At 31.8% G+C, this 16,546-nt stretch overlaps 1 protein-coding gene across 2 annotated transcripts in view; it reads right to left on the bottom strand.

Annotated features, from left to right (window-relative positions):
* Window positions 1-16,546, bottom strand: part of DCDC1 (doublecortin domain containing 1) — a 381,054-nt gene that overhangs the window by 281,083 nt on the left and 83,425 nt on the right. For both annotated transcript variants that reach the window (XM_064492479.1, XM_064492478.1), the window contains one exon: window positions 8,696-8,862. In XM_064492479.1, coding sequence (XP_064348549.1) covers window positions 8,696-8,862 — 167 coding nt within the window. The remainder of the gene's footprint in view (window positions 1-8,695; window positions 8,863-16,546) is intronic.

Raw genomic sequence — 16,546 nt, 5'->3', positions numbered from 1 at the left:
CTAGATACTATGTTAAGAGTTTTACATACATTAACTATTTAATCCTCACACAACACAATGCAGTAAATATTATTATCTATAATGTGAGAGGACTAGACTAGATGGTCTCCAAAGTTCATTTCAACCTTAAAATGCTTTTATTCTCTTCTTTGTCTTTCTTTTATTTAACATATAACATATCCATATAACATAGAATCTGTACCATACATTTTTAGCACTTAATTATACTCTTACAAGCATATTTCCTAATTGTTTCATGTGGTTATGTTTTATCTCCAAAGTAAGAATGTAAGCTTCCTAAGGGCAAGGTCTGGGATAGTTCTGTGTCCTCAACCCTGGTTAACACACAGACTGAACACATAAAGAGTATTCAACATTTTTTCATCTGAATTTGTCTTTCTTGGCTCTCTATTTTTTAGGCAGGGGGATTGGGGGGGGGTGTCTTTTCTCACCAAACAAAATAAGGCTAATTCAGTGACTGCCAGAATCATAGTCCTTAAGGATACCACACTGTATAGTTTTCTTATTGAGAGGGATCCTGAGAGACACTGAAAGCCCTAAAGGTGTCCATCTGGTGGTTAGATGGTGAATAGATTGTGACGTGTGTGTGTGTGTTTGTGTGTGTGTGTGTCTATTTATTTTGTTTTCTGAAGACTAGAGTACCTTATCTATCCAACACTGAATTAAAACCAGATCATAAAAGATCCTTTGTTATTTTGTTAGTCATAGAATATGGAATCCAATATCAGAAGTATAATTAGGATATCTAGACTGAATTTCTTCCTTATAGAACAGCACTATCCAATAGAATTTTCAATAAAGATGTGGCTATTGAGCATTTTCAATGTGGATAGTGAGATTGAGGAACTTTTTAAATTTTATTTAATTTTTATTTTATTTAACTACAATTAATTTAATTTTTAAAGCCACATGGGGATGAAGTATTGGACAGTACAGCTCTAGAAGATATAACTCATCTGCAGCTTGCCAAGGCTGGAGACCAGGATTTTTCCAGCATCTTTTATTTTTGCTATCACTGTTCTATGAAACTTTCAACGTTTACTTCCCAGTGACATATATTAAGTACTAACAAATGGACTCTTGCCATATTCTTTCTCCACATATAACTGGCTTTGTTTAGGAACTAGAAATATTTTTAAAATGTAACAGGATACTAATTACTTTTTAGGAAATTAGGTAAAATTGATTTTTTGATGTATGTCACTTGAGAAAATTTGACTGAAGAAAGTAATAAATTAATGTTATACTCATTTCCATCTTTTGTTACATATATAAAATATAAGAAAATAATGAATTATACTATTTGAAAATCAGCAATATGTTGTTATGATTGATGTTTATTCAAGCAATGTTATTAACAACAGGTGAGAGGAAACCACTATATATCTCTTAATAAAATAAAGCAAAGCAACATTTCCAAAATGTTTACACTTGAGTCCCCCTTTCATCAATCAGTAGTCAGACTTAATAATCAAAGACTTTAACTATCAATCACTGACAACACTGATCAATTTGAATAGAAAATACTAGTCAATTCTCATGACAGTTGGTTTTCCTCTCCCCTAGAATATGCCTTCAATACTGTTTTAGTTCTTCAAGGGAAAAAAATTCATATTCTTGTCCATTCACACAAACCTCTCAGTGCACATTATTGTTTTGGGAGGAGGGGGCATCAGGCAGGGGGCCCAGGATGTTGACAGAACAGATAGAGTGTCAGGTGAAGATAGAATGCTGTGCCCTCTCTAACCAGCTGAAGACTCGGCATGATTGTTTTCTTACAAATAATACCTGTGGGTGTTGAAAATGTTCAGGGAATCTATCAAATACACTCTTTCACTTTGCTGCTGTAACTCTGTAAAATTTATTCTCATTTCAAAAGAGTCATAGGCAATAATATCTGTGGGTGGTTGAGTAATTTAAAGAAAATTTGTCAGGTCTACTTTCACTTACTTTACCAGAACAATTCTATACTAATTTGGGAGGTCTTAAAATGCAACATTTTCTACTCAGTATGATTAAAATTTCAAAATAAGAGCTCTTCATCTAAAGAGTTGTCTTATGTTCAATATAAGTAGACATAATAAAATCTTAGGATGTTTGAGGACAAAACTTTGATCAGAAAAGGAAAATAATGTTACAATCTTTTTCATTTTTTACAATTATAGAAGTCATCCACACATAGATGTATGAGAACAGAAAATACCTAAATAGTATAATATTAGAAAAAATGCATTACTAATATATCAATGCCAAATTATTTTTCTCAGGGAAATCTGAAGGCCAAGATCTATAAACTTATAAAAGCTGTCTATACAAATTGAAAAACAGATAAATGGGAGAAAAAAGTAATAACCTTTCCAGATTAACCTTCCTTATTAAATACCCATATTAAATTTACTTTATATTAAGTACCATGAAACAATTAAATGCAGATTCAAAAGATTTTTCTATTACACAATAGGCATTTTCAGCCACAAGTTCAAAGGGAGAAAAGACCCCAGTAATGCTTAGGTTCAAAATGTATTTTCCATATTAGCTCATTCAGAAAATATTGTAAAATTAAATAATTTTTTAGTTAATCAAGAAAAATAAAGTGATATCTAATTCTCCTTAAAGTGTTTATTTAAAGATGAAGTCACATTTCTAGACAATCCCCAAGTCGAACTTACAGTTCATTAAAATGTTCAAAATCACATAAGCAGGAAAGTCTATTTTCCTATGTAGCTATTTTTAAATACCAGTTTTTAAGTAAGTTGACTCAATTATTAAAGGAGTGTTTAATATTAATAAGATTATATTCTGAATTGAAAGGTATCCAACTGAGATGTCAACAAAGCTGTTTTTGTATAACTGAATTACCTTGTAAAAAAAAAAAAAAGACATCCTTTAAGTCTAATTTTTTTCCAAAGTGAGTTATTTAATAATGAGTTTTCATGGTAAAATGTTTAATCTTGAGCCACAGTTATATACTTGATATTTGGTAGTATAATTCTAAGAACATTAGAGAAAAATACAGATTTGAAAATTTTTTTGCTTGACCTAAACAGCTTTATGGCAAATCAAATGAAATGTTTCATGAAAATAAATGTGTCATGGTTAAAGGATGGAAAATAAACAGTATTTCAATACCATTTCTTGTATCCCACTTTTTTCTCCCTTTCTGCAATAATTACCCATGCACAAACTCTAGATGGCAATATTGCACTTACTGTACTTTCAAGAAAATTGTCACAGTCAGTCCCCACATATTCTCTTTATCAACATTTTATGTGCCACGGATCTATAGCCTCTTATTATAAGTGTAATGAAGCAGAAGTTATTGAAGCATTTTATTGATTGCTCAGATCACAAGTTTACTGCCATACTGAATTGGCACCTTACTCACTGAAGCAAACTGCTGACACCTTTTTTAAAAAGTGACAACTACATCTATTTCATGACCAGAAATCCATTTTCATCTCTATCAAGACAAGAATGCAATTTTCACTTCATTTAACTGATGTTAGGCCTGCTCAAAGCATGACACTTAGAAAAAGACACAAGTTTAAGGTTCTTAAAATACTTCAAGTAACTAGAATGCAGCTTGGTTTCCGGGGGGAAAAAAAATCAACAATCACTCAAATCTACAAACAACCTAATATTCTAAAAAATTACCTTTCAGAACCTTCAGAAGTAGTTTTCACTTTGAAGTATCCATAATACTATTTTTAATGCTTTTAATAGTAAGTTATATTTATATATTATAGATTTTGTTCCAAGGTTTCAAAGGACTTCAAGAAGTTCAAAATTGAAATATTTGGTATTGCCACAGGATGGCAAAAATCAAGAAAAGAACTTAATTTTTAATATACAGATAAATGGGGATCTAATGTACAGCAAGTAACTACAACTAACAATACTGTATTATATACTGGAAAGTTGCTAAGAGAGTAAATTTTGAATGTTCTCAGCAAAAAAAAAAGAGAAAGAAATATTAATTATGTGAGGTGATAGAGGTGTTAACTAACCCTATTGTGTTCATTACACAATTATTGTGTAAAATATCACATTGTACATCTTAAACTTATACGGTGTCATAATAAAGATAGGAAAAAAACTTACTGGCATACTAAAAAAAGTATATTTAGAAAATGAAATAGAAACAGTTATTCCTTCAGTAATGATTTTGATTGACCTATGACACAGATCTGAGAAGGCAAACTCTCAACACTTCTTTTATGGAAAATTAAAATATCAGATTCCTTTAAAAATGCTTTTTGCAATAAACAAATTCTGTCAGCACTAAATGCAACTCAAGCATATTGTGAGCCAAATCTATTCTGAATATTGCTATTATTGGTTTGATATCTAAGTATCAAACTTATTGAAAAGTATGGGTAAAATGAACCAACATTAACTTAGGAATTTTTTTAACAAAATATAAATGCTTTGGTAGAAGTTAGTTTAATGTAACAATAAAATACATTTCAATCTTAAACTGCAAAACCAATATATGCTGATGTTGTATGGTCATTTCCTTACTAATTATATGCCCACAAAATAAAGTTATAGTACAATTCCAGTTTAAAAACTGAAACCTAATTTTTGAAATATTGTTTGGTGTCTGAGATCTTTAAACCTAATGCATCAAATATGGAACATTTAGAAATAGAATATAATAACATTCAAAAAAGTACTTTACCTATATTAACAAAAAGGACCATATACACACAAATAAACTTAAAACACTCAGGCAGAAAATTACAGTTTTCTACAAACTTCATTAAGTAACAATCTATTACAAATACCACAAGTACATATTTCCAAATTAAAATTACAGGAATAAAATATTTCCCTGTGGATTCAGGCATAAATAGAAATTGTCATTTTTTTTTCAGTGTACTGCCAAAATTAAGGAAATATCCCAAGATTTTAAGAAATATTGGGGGATATTTTTCTATTTATTTATTTTTTAAAGTAGTCAAACAAGCTAAAATTTAATTTCAAAGTTGATCATTTCTTTCCAAAGTGCTGAAAATTAGTATTACTACCATTACTTCAAATTTTTTCATAACTGGACTGATTTTCTTCATAATTAAGATGGTTGTTAAGATATTATAGTTAGATACTCATTTCCTTTCTTTCTCTCTGAAATTCAGAAATGCCTATGCAGTCTGTAACAGTACTGTGAATCACATTAAATGATTAAAACTGTATGTTTATGAGCTCTTTTGAAAACTGTATTTTAAAAGAAAAATGCTATGCATTTGTTATGTAAAAATCTCCAGGAATTTTGATGCTTGGGGGAAAAAAATTCAAAGCCGTATCAAAATTGGGAAGGCACTTCTAGAAACATATGTTTCTCAAAAATCACGATTGTACTTAAGATCAGACATTCCAAATCATTATTTACATGGCTTCCTGGCACAGTTCCACAGACTTTTACGGACCTCTGCAGTGTTGCTGAACAGACTGACATATATTTTGTTTACTGACAGCAACTAAAAGCTCTATGGAGGATCATAAATAAAGAAGATCATGTTTAAAAATCACTAATATCATTTTAAAAGGTAGTGCAGGCTTGTGTTTTGGCCTCTGTTTAGCTGTGTTAGGCCTATGAATGACAGCTTCCCTGCTTGAAGCACACAGAAAGCACAGCCTTCCTCATTCACTGACAGGACTGTGGCCTTTTCACACGTTCCTTCCACAGCAGTGTTTGTCCCCAAACACTGGAACTCCACACAATGGCATTCCTACTTCAACACCCCCACCAACAGCACCACTACATAACAAGAATGCTAATGAGATGGAACAGGCCCTGTCGCTGAAAGTGTTAACTGCATTTCATAGGAAAGCGTTTATGCTATTTCAAAGATTACCAATTAAACAGATTCTGCTTAGCTCTGAGCAATTTCTAAAATGTTTCCACTTTTAAGGAAATAAATGTGATAAATTTAAGACCAAGTGACTTTATGCTGTCCTAAACATAATATCTCATTTTTATACGAATCAGTATATATTTAAGATCACACTAATGTGGTGGGCTTAATTCAGTTGCATGCTTGTAACAGCCAAGTTAAAGTTGAAAATTGAAAAGTTAATAAATTCATAAACATAAAACCAGTAGTTCCGACTTTTCTTTTCAAGTTATATTATTACAATTTATTTAAAAGAAATTTCTTCAGCAAATTCCAAAACATCAATGTAAAATCTATAATCGTTTGACAGAATCCCAGCAAAATAATAGTGTTGTCTTTATATATGATCTCAGAAGTGGCATAAATGGAAATGATATCAAGAGGTCATATAATTCTATAATTTACAAGTAGATTTGGTAAAGATATAGGAATTATCATCCATCTCCGTTCTACCAAACACAATCTTATATAAAACTACATAGAAAAGGCTATCCCTGAGGTCAAATGAAGTAAATGCAGTTCAAATAAAGTTCCTTAATGCTAAAAGGGATATTTGCTAAGAAATCCTACCCACAAATAAAGCTATTGCCAGGTTTAACACTTACCCACTGATGACCCGATAATGGGACAATTACCGTGACTTTTATAAACATTGCAGATAATTTTAAATTAAGTCATGCTATAACAATACAAAAGAAAAGAGACTCAAGAATACATATAATCGGGCATGTCTAAAAGAAATAGAAATTTATATGGAAATGCATAATAGACAAGTTTCTATTTCCCTTTATTTGATTTTATATTTTAAAATGAAACTTAACCAAGTATACTAAAACTGTTGTATGCAAAGCTCTGCATTACCCCTACTGAGCAAAATAAAAAGGTTTAGTTAGAAATGGCAAAGAGCCTAGATTTTTTAAATATTCCTAAATTTGGCATAATGTTGAAAATCATAATGCTGATGATATGGAAAATTTCAGATGCTCAGACATTCAGAGACACTAAAAAAGTGTAAATTTTTGTTCACATTTACATTCAATATTTATTTTAATAAAATGTATTTCTCATCAATTTTGGGTCATAAAGAAATTTTTAAATTCAAAGCAATAATTAATTCTTAAAGCTTTTTTTTCTCACAATAAATAAATGAATACTTCTTTTCCTTCCAGAACAACTGTTTATATCTATTTAAATTTTAAATGTTTAGGACAACAGAAGAAAAAAAAAATGCCACAACTACTTTCTGAGCTGTTTCTTACCCTCTAACACCCTAACTTAACAAAACTTGGAAAATGTTCTGGTTTCTTTAGATTTGATTTAAACAGTGTTGTCCTTGCTTTGGAGAATGGGCTCATGTTTTCTTAACATTAAATAATTTTAAACTGTCAAGTTAGCAGAATCAAATCATTTAATACCAAATTAATGATTGTAATTAAATTGGTCATAATCCATCTTATAATATCATTGTTTCTTAAAAGTTAAATAATATTTCTGTTAAAATAAATTAATCTGAATACAAAAATAGTCTTATACCAGTTTTCATAGATGATATCAGCTTAATAAAGAATATTAAAAATAAGTTTGTATTTTTATTTTTTCAAATTTATTATTATGAATAGCCTTATCTATGATAACTATTAATCTAATTTCTGGTTCCACTGAAATTAATTAACTAAGCAACCAATCACATTTTGAGAATGAAAGTTTCTCACGGGAAGATGTTTCTTGCTAGTTCTGGATACCTCAGTTCAAGAATTTCTTTTACAAGTTGTTCTTTTACGAACCAGACAGCAGGAGGTGCTGTGCGAACACTGAGACTGAATCCCATGCCCATCTCCCCTCCCCCCGCATACAGAGAATAATAGCATGATGCTTTCAAAATACTCATTTTTCAACAGCCTGTGGTCTGAGATAATGAGCCCAGTTCTAAACTGGAACCTCCTAGTTAGAAATGTAAAACCTAGCCCTTATTTCATGTGACCAAACGTACACTTAACTTAAGACCAAGTGAAAAGAGGATTCCAAAAATGTGGTAACTCCATTTTTATTGTATAAATGGCATCAATCATTCTGCTTTACAACGTGAATGCTACTTTAAGACAAATAAAAGTCCCTAGGAGTAGTTACAAAAATACCAAACTCTTCACACACACATCCTCTTCTCCACTCCCCCCCCCCACAATTATGTAATGAATATTTAGAAATTAAAAAACAAAATCTAGTTTAAACTAATTCAAATACATTAATTCTATTTCTATACTTTCAGGTCCTAAAACATAACAAGTTAAATAAGCATAAATGAAGTAAGTTACTCCTGACATGAAGTTAATTCACAATTTCATTTCCCAGCAAAGACTGGTTGTATCTTAGCTCAACTTCTACAAAAGCACATCTGATTTCATATTGGAAAAAAAAAATAGAAGGGTGAACATTTAAGGATTCAAATGCCTTAGGAGCTATTCACTTTCTTATTTAAAGTAACTGTCCATAGAATTTCCACATAAGGAGTTGCCTTGCTTTGCACAGTATGCAGCAAAAAAAAAAAAAAAAAAAAAAAGATGAGCTATATGACATCCCATACCAAAAGACAGATACAATTAGCCCCATTATTGTTGGTTCTGAGATTACAGAAGAAGCATTTTGGCTTCCTAACGGGCACTGAGCTCACAAAATACATGTCACAGTTCTTTCATGACATGATGCCAATCATTGCCTCTATACAACCAAGTACATTTTAAAACATACAATAAAGCAGTTTTTAAAGAGGGATGACTCACCTGTTTATAATATTTTTTTGCCGACTTTAATCGTTGGTACAAGGCCAAAAGAACTCCTTGGATGTACATCTTAGCTCCTGAGGGGCTGAAACCTTCTCCCTTAGAGACCCATACAGGTCCCCGCAAAGGTGTGATGGAATTTTGCAGGCATTTTTCAAGCAGAGGAACTGTACGAGAAAATAAGGGAAAATAAATTCTTTTGACCCAACCAAAATACACTGCCTGGAACACAGCCCCAATACCATAGCTAACTCTTAACATCTATTATTTATATCTGACCTGGGTTAAGTCTTAGAGAGGCAATTCCTGCATTACTAGTGACCACCATGAAGGATGTATTTATATTGAGACACCCCCCATGCAAGACTCATAAGCTTTGTGAGCACACCTGAATAGTTCTGAAGTGTGCCTAACTAGCTGCACAGAGTGTCATGGTGTGCACTGATTGCCTTATCTTCTCATTTATCACAGATGAGTTGGAACCAACCTTGCTGAAATCTACTTGCATTGTCCTGATAAAATTGTAAGATCCATGTTGTTTCTGTATATAGCTTCCCGTAGAGGAGTCTATATAACTAAAACATCACATCTGAAAATTATTCATAAAATATAATCCACACCTTTGTAAGCCATCCTATTCAAGTCTTTTCACTGCCATTGCTTAAATAACCCATAAAACAGGGTGGCAAGGCTGTTTAAAAGTAAGAGAGAAGAATCTTAAGCAAGCATTTTATCGTATCTTTTTGTTTTTAAGCTTCTGGGATATAAGCTAGTCAAAGATTTTGGAATGCTATTCCAGTATGCGTTTTGCAAACAGATAGAAGATATTTACTTGTGGGCCTGTATTGCCACATCCATATGGACTTGACAGACATGTTTATATACTTTTTCACATGATTAGCTTATGAAGTCTTTCTAGTGTAAAATAGTCAAATAACATGGCAGCTAGCTAATATTTTTCCAGATTTAATTTCCCTCTGAAATGTCAGAAATAAAGAAATTAAAAAAAAAAAATTCTAGGCACACTTGGGAACCCAGAAAAATGAAAGGATATCATTTTTTAAAACTTAGTCTTTACTTAAGTGTATATGTGTGACCCAACATAAACATACAGAATAGCTATATGGCTTGGCCACCTTACTCTAATACATACTTCTACTAGAAAAGAAATTAAATAGATCACCAGCAAGGAAAATAGGTCTGTGCAATTGGTTATATTATATGTTGCATATTTTATGCAGGGAGGCCTAGCGTAGCAATCTGGAAATTGAATTACAATTAGGTTCAGCTGAGCTGCTGAGCGGCTGAGTTATGCAAATGGCCTTTGCTACTGGTATTCTGCTGAATTTTGCTCTTAGTAGAAAAGTTATGCATTTTATGGCACTAAGTCCTGCAACTCTCTACCAAAGCACAATTTAAATTCTTTCTAATGTATTAATCATTGAGAAAAATGTTAAAAATAGAGTTTAAGAGTTTCTAAGACTACTACAAATAATGTTAAAAGGAAATCATGACCTAATGATTATTTAGATATCTTTAGATGTGTGTATGGAATTCACTTACCAGTCTGAGAAATTAATTCCTAAAATTCACATAACAAAAGCACTTTTATATTCCTGGATCAACTGCCATTCTCTGTAGGTTTTATCACAACAAATACCTTAAACTTTTCCAAGATATTAGATCACATACATTATTTTTTAAAAAAGAGAGAAATAAACTTATTTTTAGAATTATAACTGTTCAATCTTTAAAAAAAGTTTAAATCAATCTTGCCTATACTTTTTTCCTAAAGAAACCCAGTTTAAGAATCGCCAGTACTTTTAGTTAATTACAACACTCATATATTACTGTGGGTTGAACTTTAATTTGTAAACTTTTAATTGGTATACTCATTGAACCTAGTACAGTTTTTGTACATGGAAAGGCATTACATAAATAGCTGTTAAACTGAAAAAAAAAAGCTAAGTAAATTGAGAAATAAGAAATTTGAATAATTTACATCCAAGATTTAATCTTGAATTTAAACCTGAGAACATTTTATCAAAATCTCTAGTCTTATAGCTATATTCATCTATGCTCGTCAGAAACTAACTTTCAAATTCTTTATGTCAGCCCAAAGGATTCCTAAGAAGCATTTCATAAATCTTCTAACACAAAAATCTACTTTTTTCAGGGTTTGTACGCACCATAAGAATTTAGGGAAAATATAGTTTAGGAAAAACTAAAACCTTTATCAAAACACAAGCAGTATCAGAATTGATATAGCTTGGAAAAGAGCTCCCATGCTCCACACAATTTATGTAATTAGAAATACTATGGAAACCAGAAACAGCAAAGCAAAGAAAGCAGTATTCACAAGCAGGTTTTATAAGGGACTTCAGAATCAACTCTGAACTTGTTGAATAATCTGTTCAGTATTCCAGGATCTCCCTGCTGGAAGCAGGGTCCTCATTATAACCACAAGAGCGCTAATAAAGGTTAGCCTCTCAACTAGGGATTAGAAGGCTCTTTCTTTTTGGAAGCTGCAAACTAGTAACTTTGATGATGTTCTTGAAAAGGAAGACAAAGCACACTCCAAGAACAAACAATGTTTCCACTAACTAGGAAGGTGCAGAAAACATAAGAAAATGATACGCCTAAGCACTTAGAAAGGAGGTATAAATAAGCTTACTATATTAGAAAAATAAAAATTAATTTATTGGCTAGAATTAAAGAACTCTCCCTAAAAATGAAGCCTTAGCCTAAAATGATAATTGTGAAATATAATAGAATAACTGATTCAAAAAAAGAGAAGTCGGTTGACTTTTCAACTCCAGTCATAGATTTTAACAGTGAGAATCATTTTTTAAGCATTTTATTGGATATTCGTGGTATTCTATACCTAAGAAGATTCATAAATGTTCTTAACCAATGGTTTTATCTTTTTTTTTATGTAGAATTCTGCTTTCTCTGTTTCTGAAGCAAAACTTTAACCAATTAAAGAAGACTACTGCATATAGATGTGCAAGAAATAAGGGCAATGGTTTAGAAAGGACAATGGACACTTTTCAACCTTGGAAAGAACATAAACCTACATGTTGATAAGAGCTAGCAAAGACCATTATAGACACTCAATGGAAAAAAAAAATGTCTTTCCCAGGGAATGAACTATGGGATACTATTTTGTGTGAACCATTAACTTCTCCTTCAAATTGCTACTCAGGGTCAGATGGCTCCTATTATGCTGTGTTTCTTTAATATTTGTGTGCATATCCACAGATAGCATTTCTTCTTATGTTTGAGGACTCTACCTATTTGCTCCTATTTACATGATTGCAACAAGAATTTTTGCTTTCCTGTAATTTCAGTATTTCCATTAAGCAAGTCCTCAACATTTTTATTAGATAAATGATTTGGAAACTAATCACTCCTTAAATGTATCACTGTGCATAGATCTGTCAAATGTGGTCATTCCATTGGGATCATTTCCATCACTGGCAAAGAAAAGTTTTATGGATGATAGTTTTTCATCCATTTTGTTTATTCTCAAGGCATGACTATAGGGCAGAAACTAATCCAATAGTTTCAATGGGTTTGGAGTTAAAACTGAGGGTTCTGAATAAATAGATCATGTGACCAAAAGGAGTAACTTCACTGGAGAGAGCTGGTACTGAACATCACAGGCAAATAAATCATATGATTAGAAGTAGTAGCTGTATTAATTTCATAATTATCACGTGACACTTCTCGCACCCAGGCCCTTCCATTTCCCTTGCATTTCTTCCCCTTTATTTCTACCTGTTAACATTCTTGTCCTTCAGGGTTCATATCAATTGTCACTTCCTCTGGTAAAATATTTCCAAGTTATTTAGACAGAATACATTGTTCCATCCTCTATGTTTCCCAGAGCATTGTTTACTTTAATTTTTCCTTTATTGACTTGTATTAGTCTTTATATTCTTCACTCCCACTTCCACCCTCCAGTAAATCACAAAAACTGTGGGGTTTGAAGACTCGGTGTCTTTTAGTTGGGTAAAGGCAATGCCCAATAAATGTCTACTGAGTAAATAAATGATACTTTTGGATATACTGTGGGCAATCTTTTAGGTAAGTTTTAGGACCATGAATACAACTACACACAATTATTTAGAATATGTAAGTTTCTGTGACCAAATAAAAATTGTTCAAAATTTGATAAATAAATATGAATGTACCAGAATTTTGAAGTGCATTCACGGTATGTACAATTATTTTATTTTAATCTTCCTCATAAAATTATCTTAAACAGTGAGGAGGAAAATAAATATTAAAAGAAAACAATATGATTTGGTGATAAAGCATTAACTAGCCAGGAGAAGACCACAGCTGAGTATTTAAAAAGTCTTGGAAAATCCTTATGTGCTTTATCCTAAAGCATGCTACTATGGGAAAAGGTACACAATAAAGCTTAAATAACAGAGCAGTAATATTAGATTAAGGTCAAAATAGCTATTTTAAATAATAAAGGTAATTCCCTCTAAGAACTCCAAACACAATGAGTTCAAAAGCTATTCATAAGAAAATAAACTGTTCAGCCTTCAAGAAGACCTTATATTAAAACCATTTCATCACTGATAAGAAGCTTGAACTTATTTGGATTCATGATGCGCACAGTACAAGGATTTTTGACAAGGAGCCAAAAATTCCTCTAAAGAGAAACCACAAAACTAATGGAACTTACTAAATGGATACATACTAGAATGTCCTATCAAGTTCTATACCTAGGAAATATACATCTCTCTCCAAAAGAAGTTTCTGACATTAAAAGAGACACTTGGCCACATCTGAATCTGTGGAAATGTAGAAAGCTAAAAATGGGATTTTAAAAATCAATACATTTTCAAAAAGCACTGGAAATAAAAACTTTAATAACCTGTTCCCAATTAAAAATTAAAATTCATTCCAATGAAGTATCTAGAATCATCATTTACATAATATTATAATTTTCACATTTCAGTCAGAGTACATGAGACTACAGAAAAAACCCACTGCCCAGAGTATAATTACCTATAGAGAAACTTCTATACGCTTTTTGGCAGGAAGTTTCAGATCTCAGTCTCAAAAATACTCAGCTTTTGTTAGCAGGATATCATTTGCAAATTTCCCACCAATTCAATTGGAATTTATTTTAAATGAAGTTGATCTAAAAAGTCTTTTTTGTATGATACAAGGTGAGTTCTTGAAAGATATTAAGAATTAATATCTTTATTAATTAAGAATAATTAATATCTTAATATCTTTATTAAGAATATCTTTATTCTTACTTCCATCCAGGAAGTATGCCTGAAGGGAGTCTGAGCTAGTGCCAAGGGATGAGTGTGTTTTACTGCTCCTTACCCAGCTTTAGGTAATAGGTGGAAAGCTCCCCGTCCCTGAGCAACAGCAGACTCCACTCAAAAGCATGGTCTGCAAGGAAGACTGAATGATGGAGAGCATACTGTCTCCTATGTTGCCCGATTTATATCAGTACATTTTTATTCAAACAAAACTAAACTAACAGCTGCTGTGTACTTTTGTTTACATGCTATATGTCAAATCTTATTGTCCCTAAGGTACTTATGAGAAAAGATTTAGCAGTTGTTTTCTTAAATACTGATGCCTACCCAAATTTGGATTTTTCCTCCACTGAACAAAATGACAAGCACACGATTGCTATACTTAGAGCAATCTTTCACAGCTGCTTTAGTTCTTCAGTGATCCTATTAAACTGACGGCATATTGCCCATGGGGTCTACAGTGTTATACTGCTGTAAGAGACATTGATTTGTATGATGGGATCAAACAGAACAGGGATGCACTGGGGGGAAGAATTTCATAGGTCACACTGTTTTTACCTGGATAAAATTTAATTCAGACATTGTGACCTTTACAGAACACCTGGTTATTTTAATTGCTGATATGTGGGTGAACGTTGACATTGGGGCTTAGGAAGTATGAAATCTTAGAAGTCTCCTCCGTTTTGAAAATGCAGCCTGAATCATGTCTTTTCTTAAACTGAACGAAGTAGCTGTGCATTAAATATGCTGGCACATCTTCTGCTTGAGCAAGTGGACCGAAATGGTGTGAATTGTTAATGCCTTGCTGCTTTGGTTCACGGCTTGTGATTGATCATTTGTAACTATATCTACTCCTTGTTCCATGAAATCAAGTATGGAGTAATGGGTTCATCAGATTTTGGGGTTAAATTGAGAGTGAAGAGGTACTGTGTGTGGAAATAAGAGTTGCCATGTTCAGGGCTGGCCTTGTAACAGCATGGAATCTAAAGGCGATATTCAAAACCACTTCACTCATCATACGCTTACTGATTCTGAATAGGGCCCATTTGCAGGGGACATTTGGTAGTTTTCCAATACGCTTTATGCCTCTTTCTACTTCCACCACCATGCACATCTTTTTTTCATACACCCCCAGTAGCACATTGGTAGAACAGGTCAGCATACACAATTCTTTTATTTAAATAACTTGATTTATACAAGTAGAAATAAGCTGGGATTCTATTGTCTGAGCCTTGCCTTTCCCCTCAACAAAAATAATAGTGTATGTGTCTTTGAAAATACAAGTATTTTGTGGACTCAATTTCTTGGGCATCTAAACTATGTCACATTTAGTAATAATGTAAGATAATTGAATTGATATATGTGCAACTTTAAGGTTACTTAAAGAAATGTTGAGAATTAACTATAATCTATTTTTACGTGGTTATGCTCTATAACAATACATAATAATTGAATATAAATGACCTGCTTTTGTAAACTTTAAAGCTCTGTACCAAAATTTAAAGTATAATAGTTAGTTTGGGGAAGTACGATGCAAGAAACTTAATAAATAAAACCAACAAAAATTAGAAGTAAAAACCGTTAGAAATGTCATATAATTGCTTGTAATAACTGACACTTTTTTACATTATTATTTTTAATTTTTATTATTATTCAGAAAGTTCAATCTAAATAGTGTTAACTGAGGCACCAATTAACTTTTGACCCAGTAGGAAAAGCTGTAATAAAAAACATAGTAAAACTTAGGAACAAAATCAAATATACAAAGCACTTATATAAATATGTAATATTCAAAAGCAAGCTAATTGTAAAGTGTCTCAAAATTCTACTATTATATTATAAAGTCACAATAATACAAATCTAAAAAATGTAGCTGGATCCTTTTTTCTTTTTCTTTTTTTTCAGTCTCAAAAGCAGGAATAATAATAATAATAATACCTGGTACATACATACCTAATTCAGAGAGACCAAGGAGTCAGATAATGTAGGTAAAGCTGTCTTGGTCTCCTTGGCTGCAAATACTAGGTCAACATATTACTTACATTTAAATGTTTTACTTGAGATATAAAATATATGTATATATGTCATGAAAAATTTATAATTTAAATGTGATAAACTGAAAAGTCTTAATATTACAGTAATTACAGTGGAGGGTTCTCTTTTGACATTTGTCTATGTTTGTTTCACAAAGTAGAATCTTGTATTATGAGCATTTTACATATTTTAGCTATTATTCCACCTCTCTTCTAAAAAATACTTAGGAGGAAGAAAACCAATCTCTGCTGAGTCATGTTCTTTTACATGCAAAGCTTTGTAAAAAATTATGTTATGACAGATAGTAACAATTAGTAAAAATTAAGTTATTTGTTTTCATCGGCAATTATACTTGTTATAATATTTTTTATAGTGAACATCTAGGATCATGGACAAGTAAGATATTTGGTGTTAAAGTTCAAAGAAGGAGAAATAAGAGATATGAAAACCAGGAGCTAAAAAGACAAACTCAAGGAGAAGAGGGAAAGAGCAAGGACTTGGTTAAAAAATTACATAAATA

Source organism: Camelus dromedarius, chromosome 12 (genome assembly GCF_036321535.1).
Source record: "Camelus dromedarius isolate mCamDro1 chromosome 12, mCamDro1.pat, whole genome shotgun sequence".
NCBI lineage: Eukaryota > Metazoa > Chordata > Mammalia > Artiodactyla > Camelidae > Camelus > Camelus dromedarius.
Note: the sequence above shows the minus strand (reverse complement) of the source record. Positions and strands in the feature narration are given on the sequence as shown.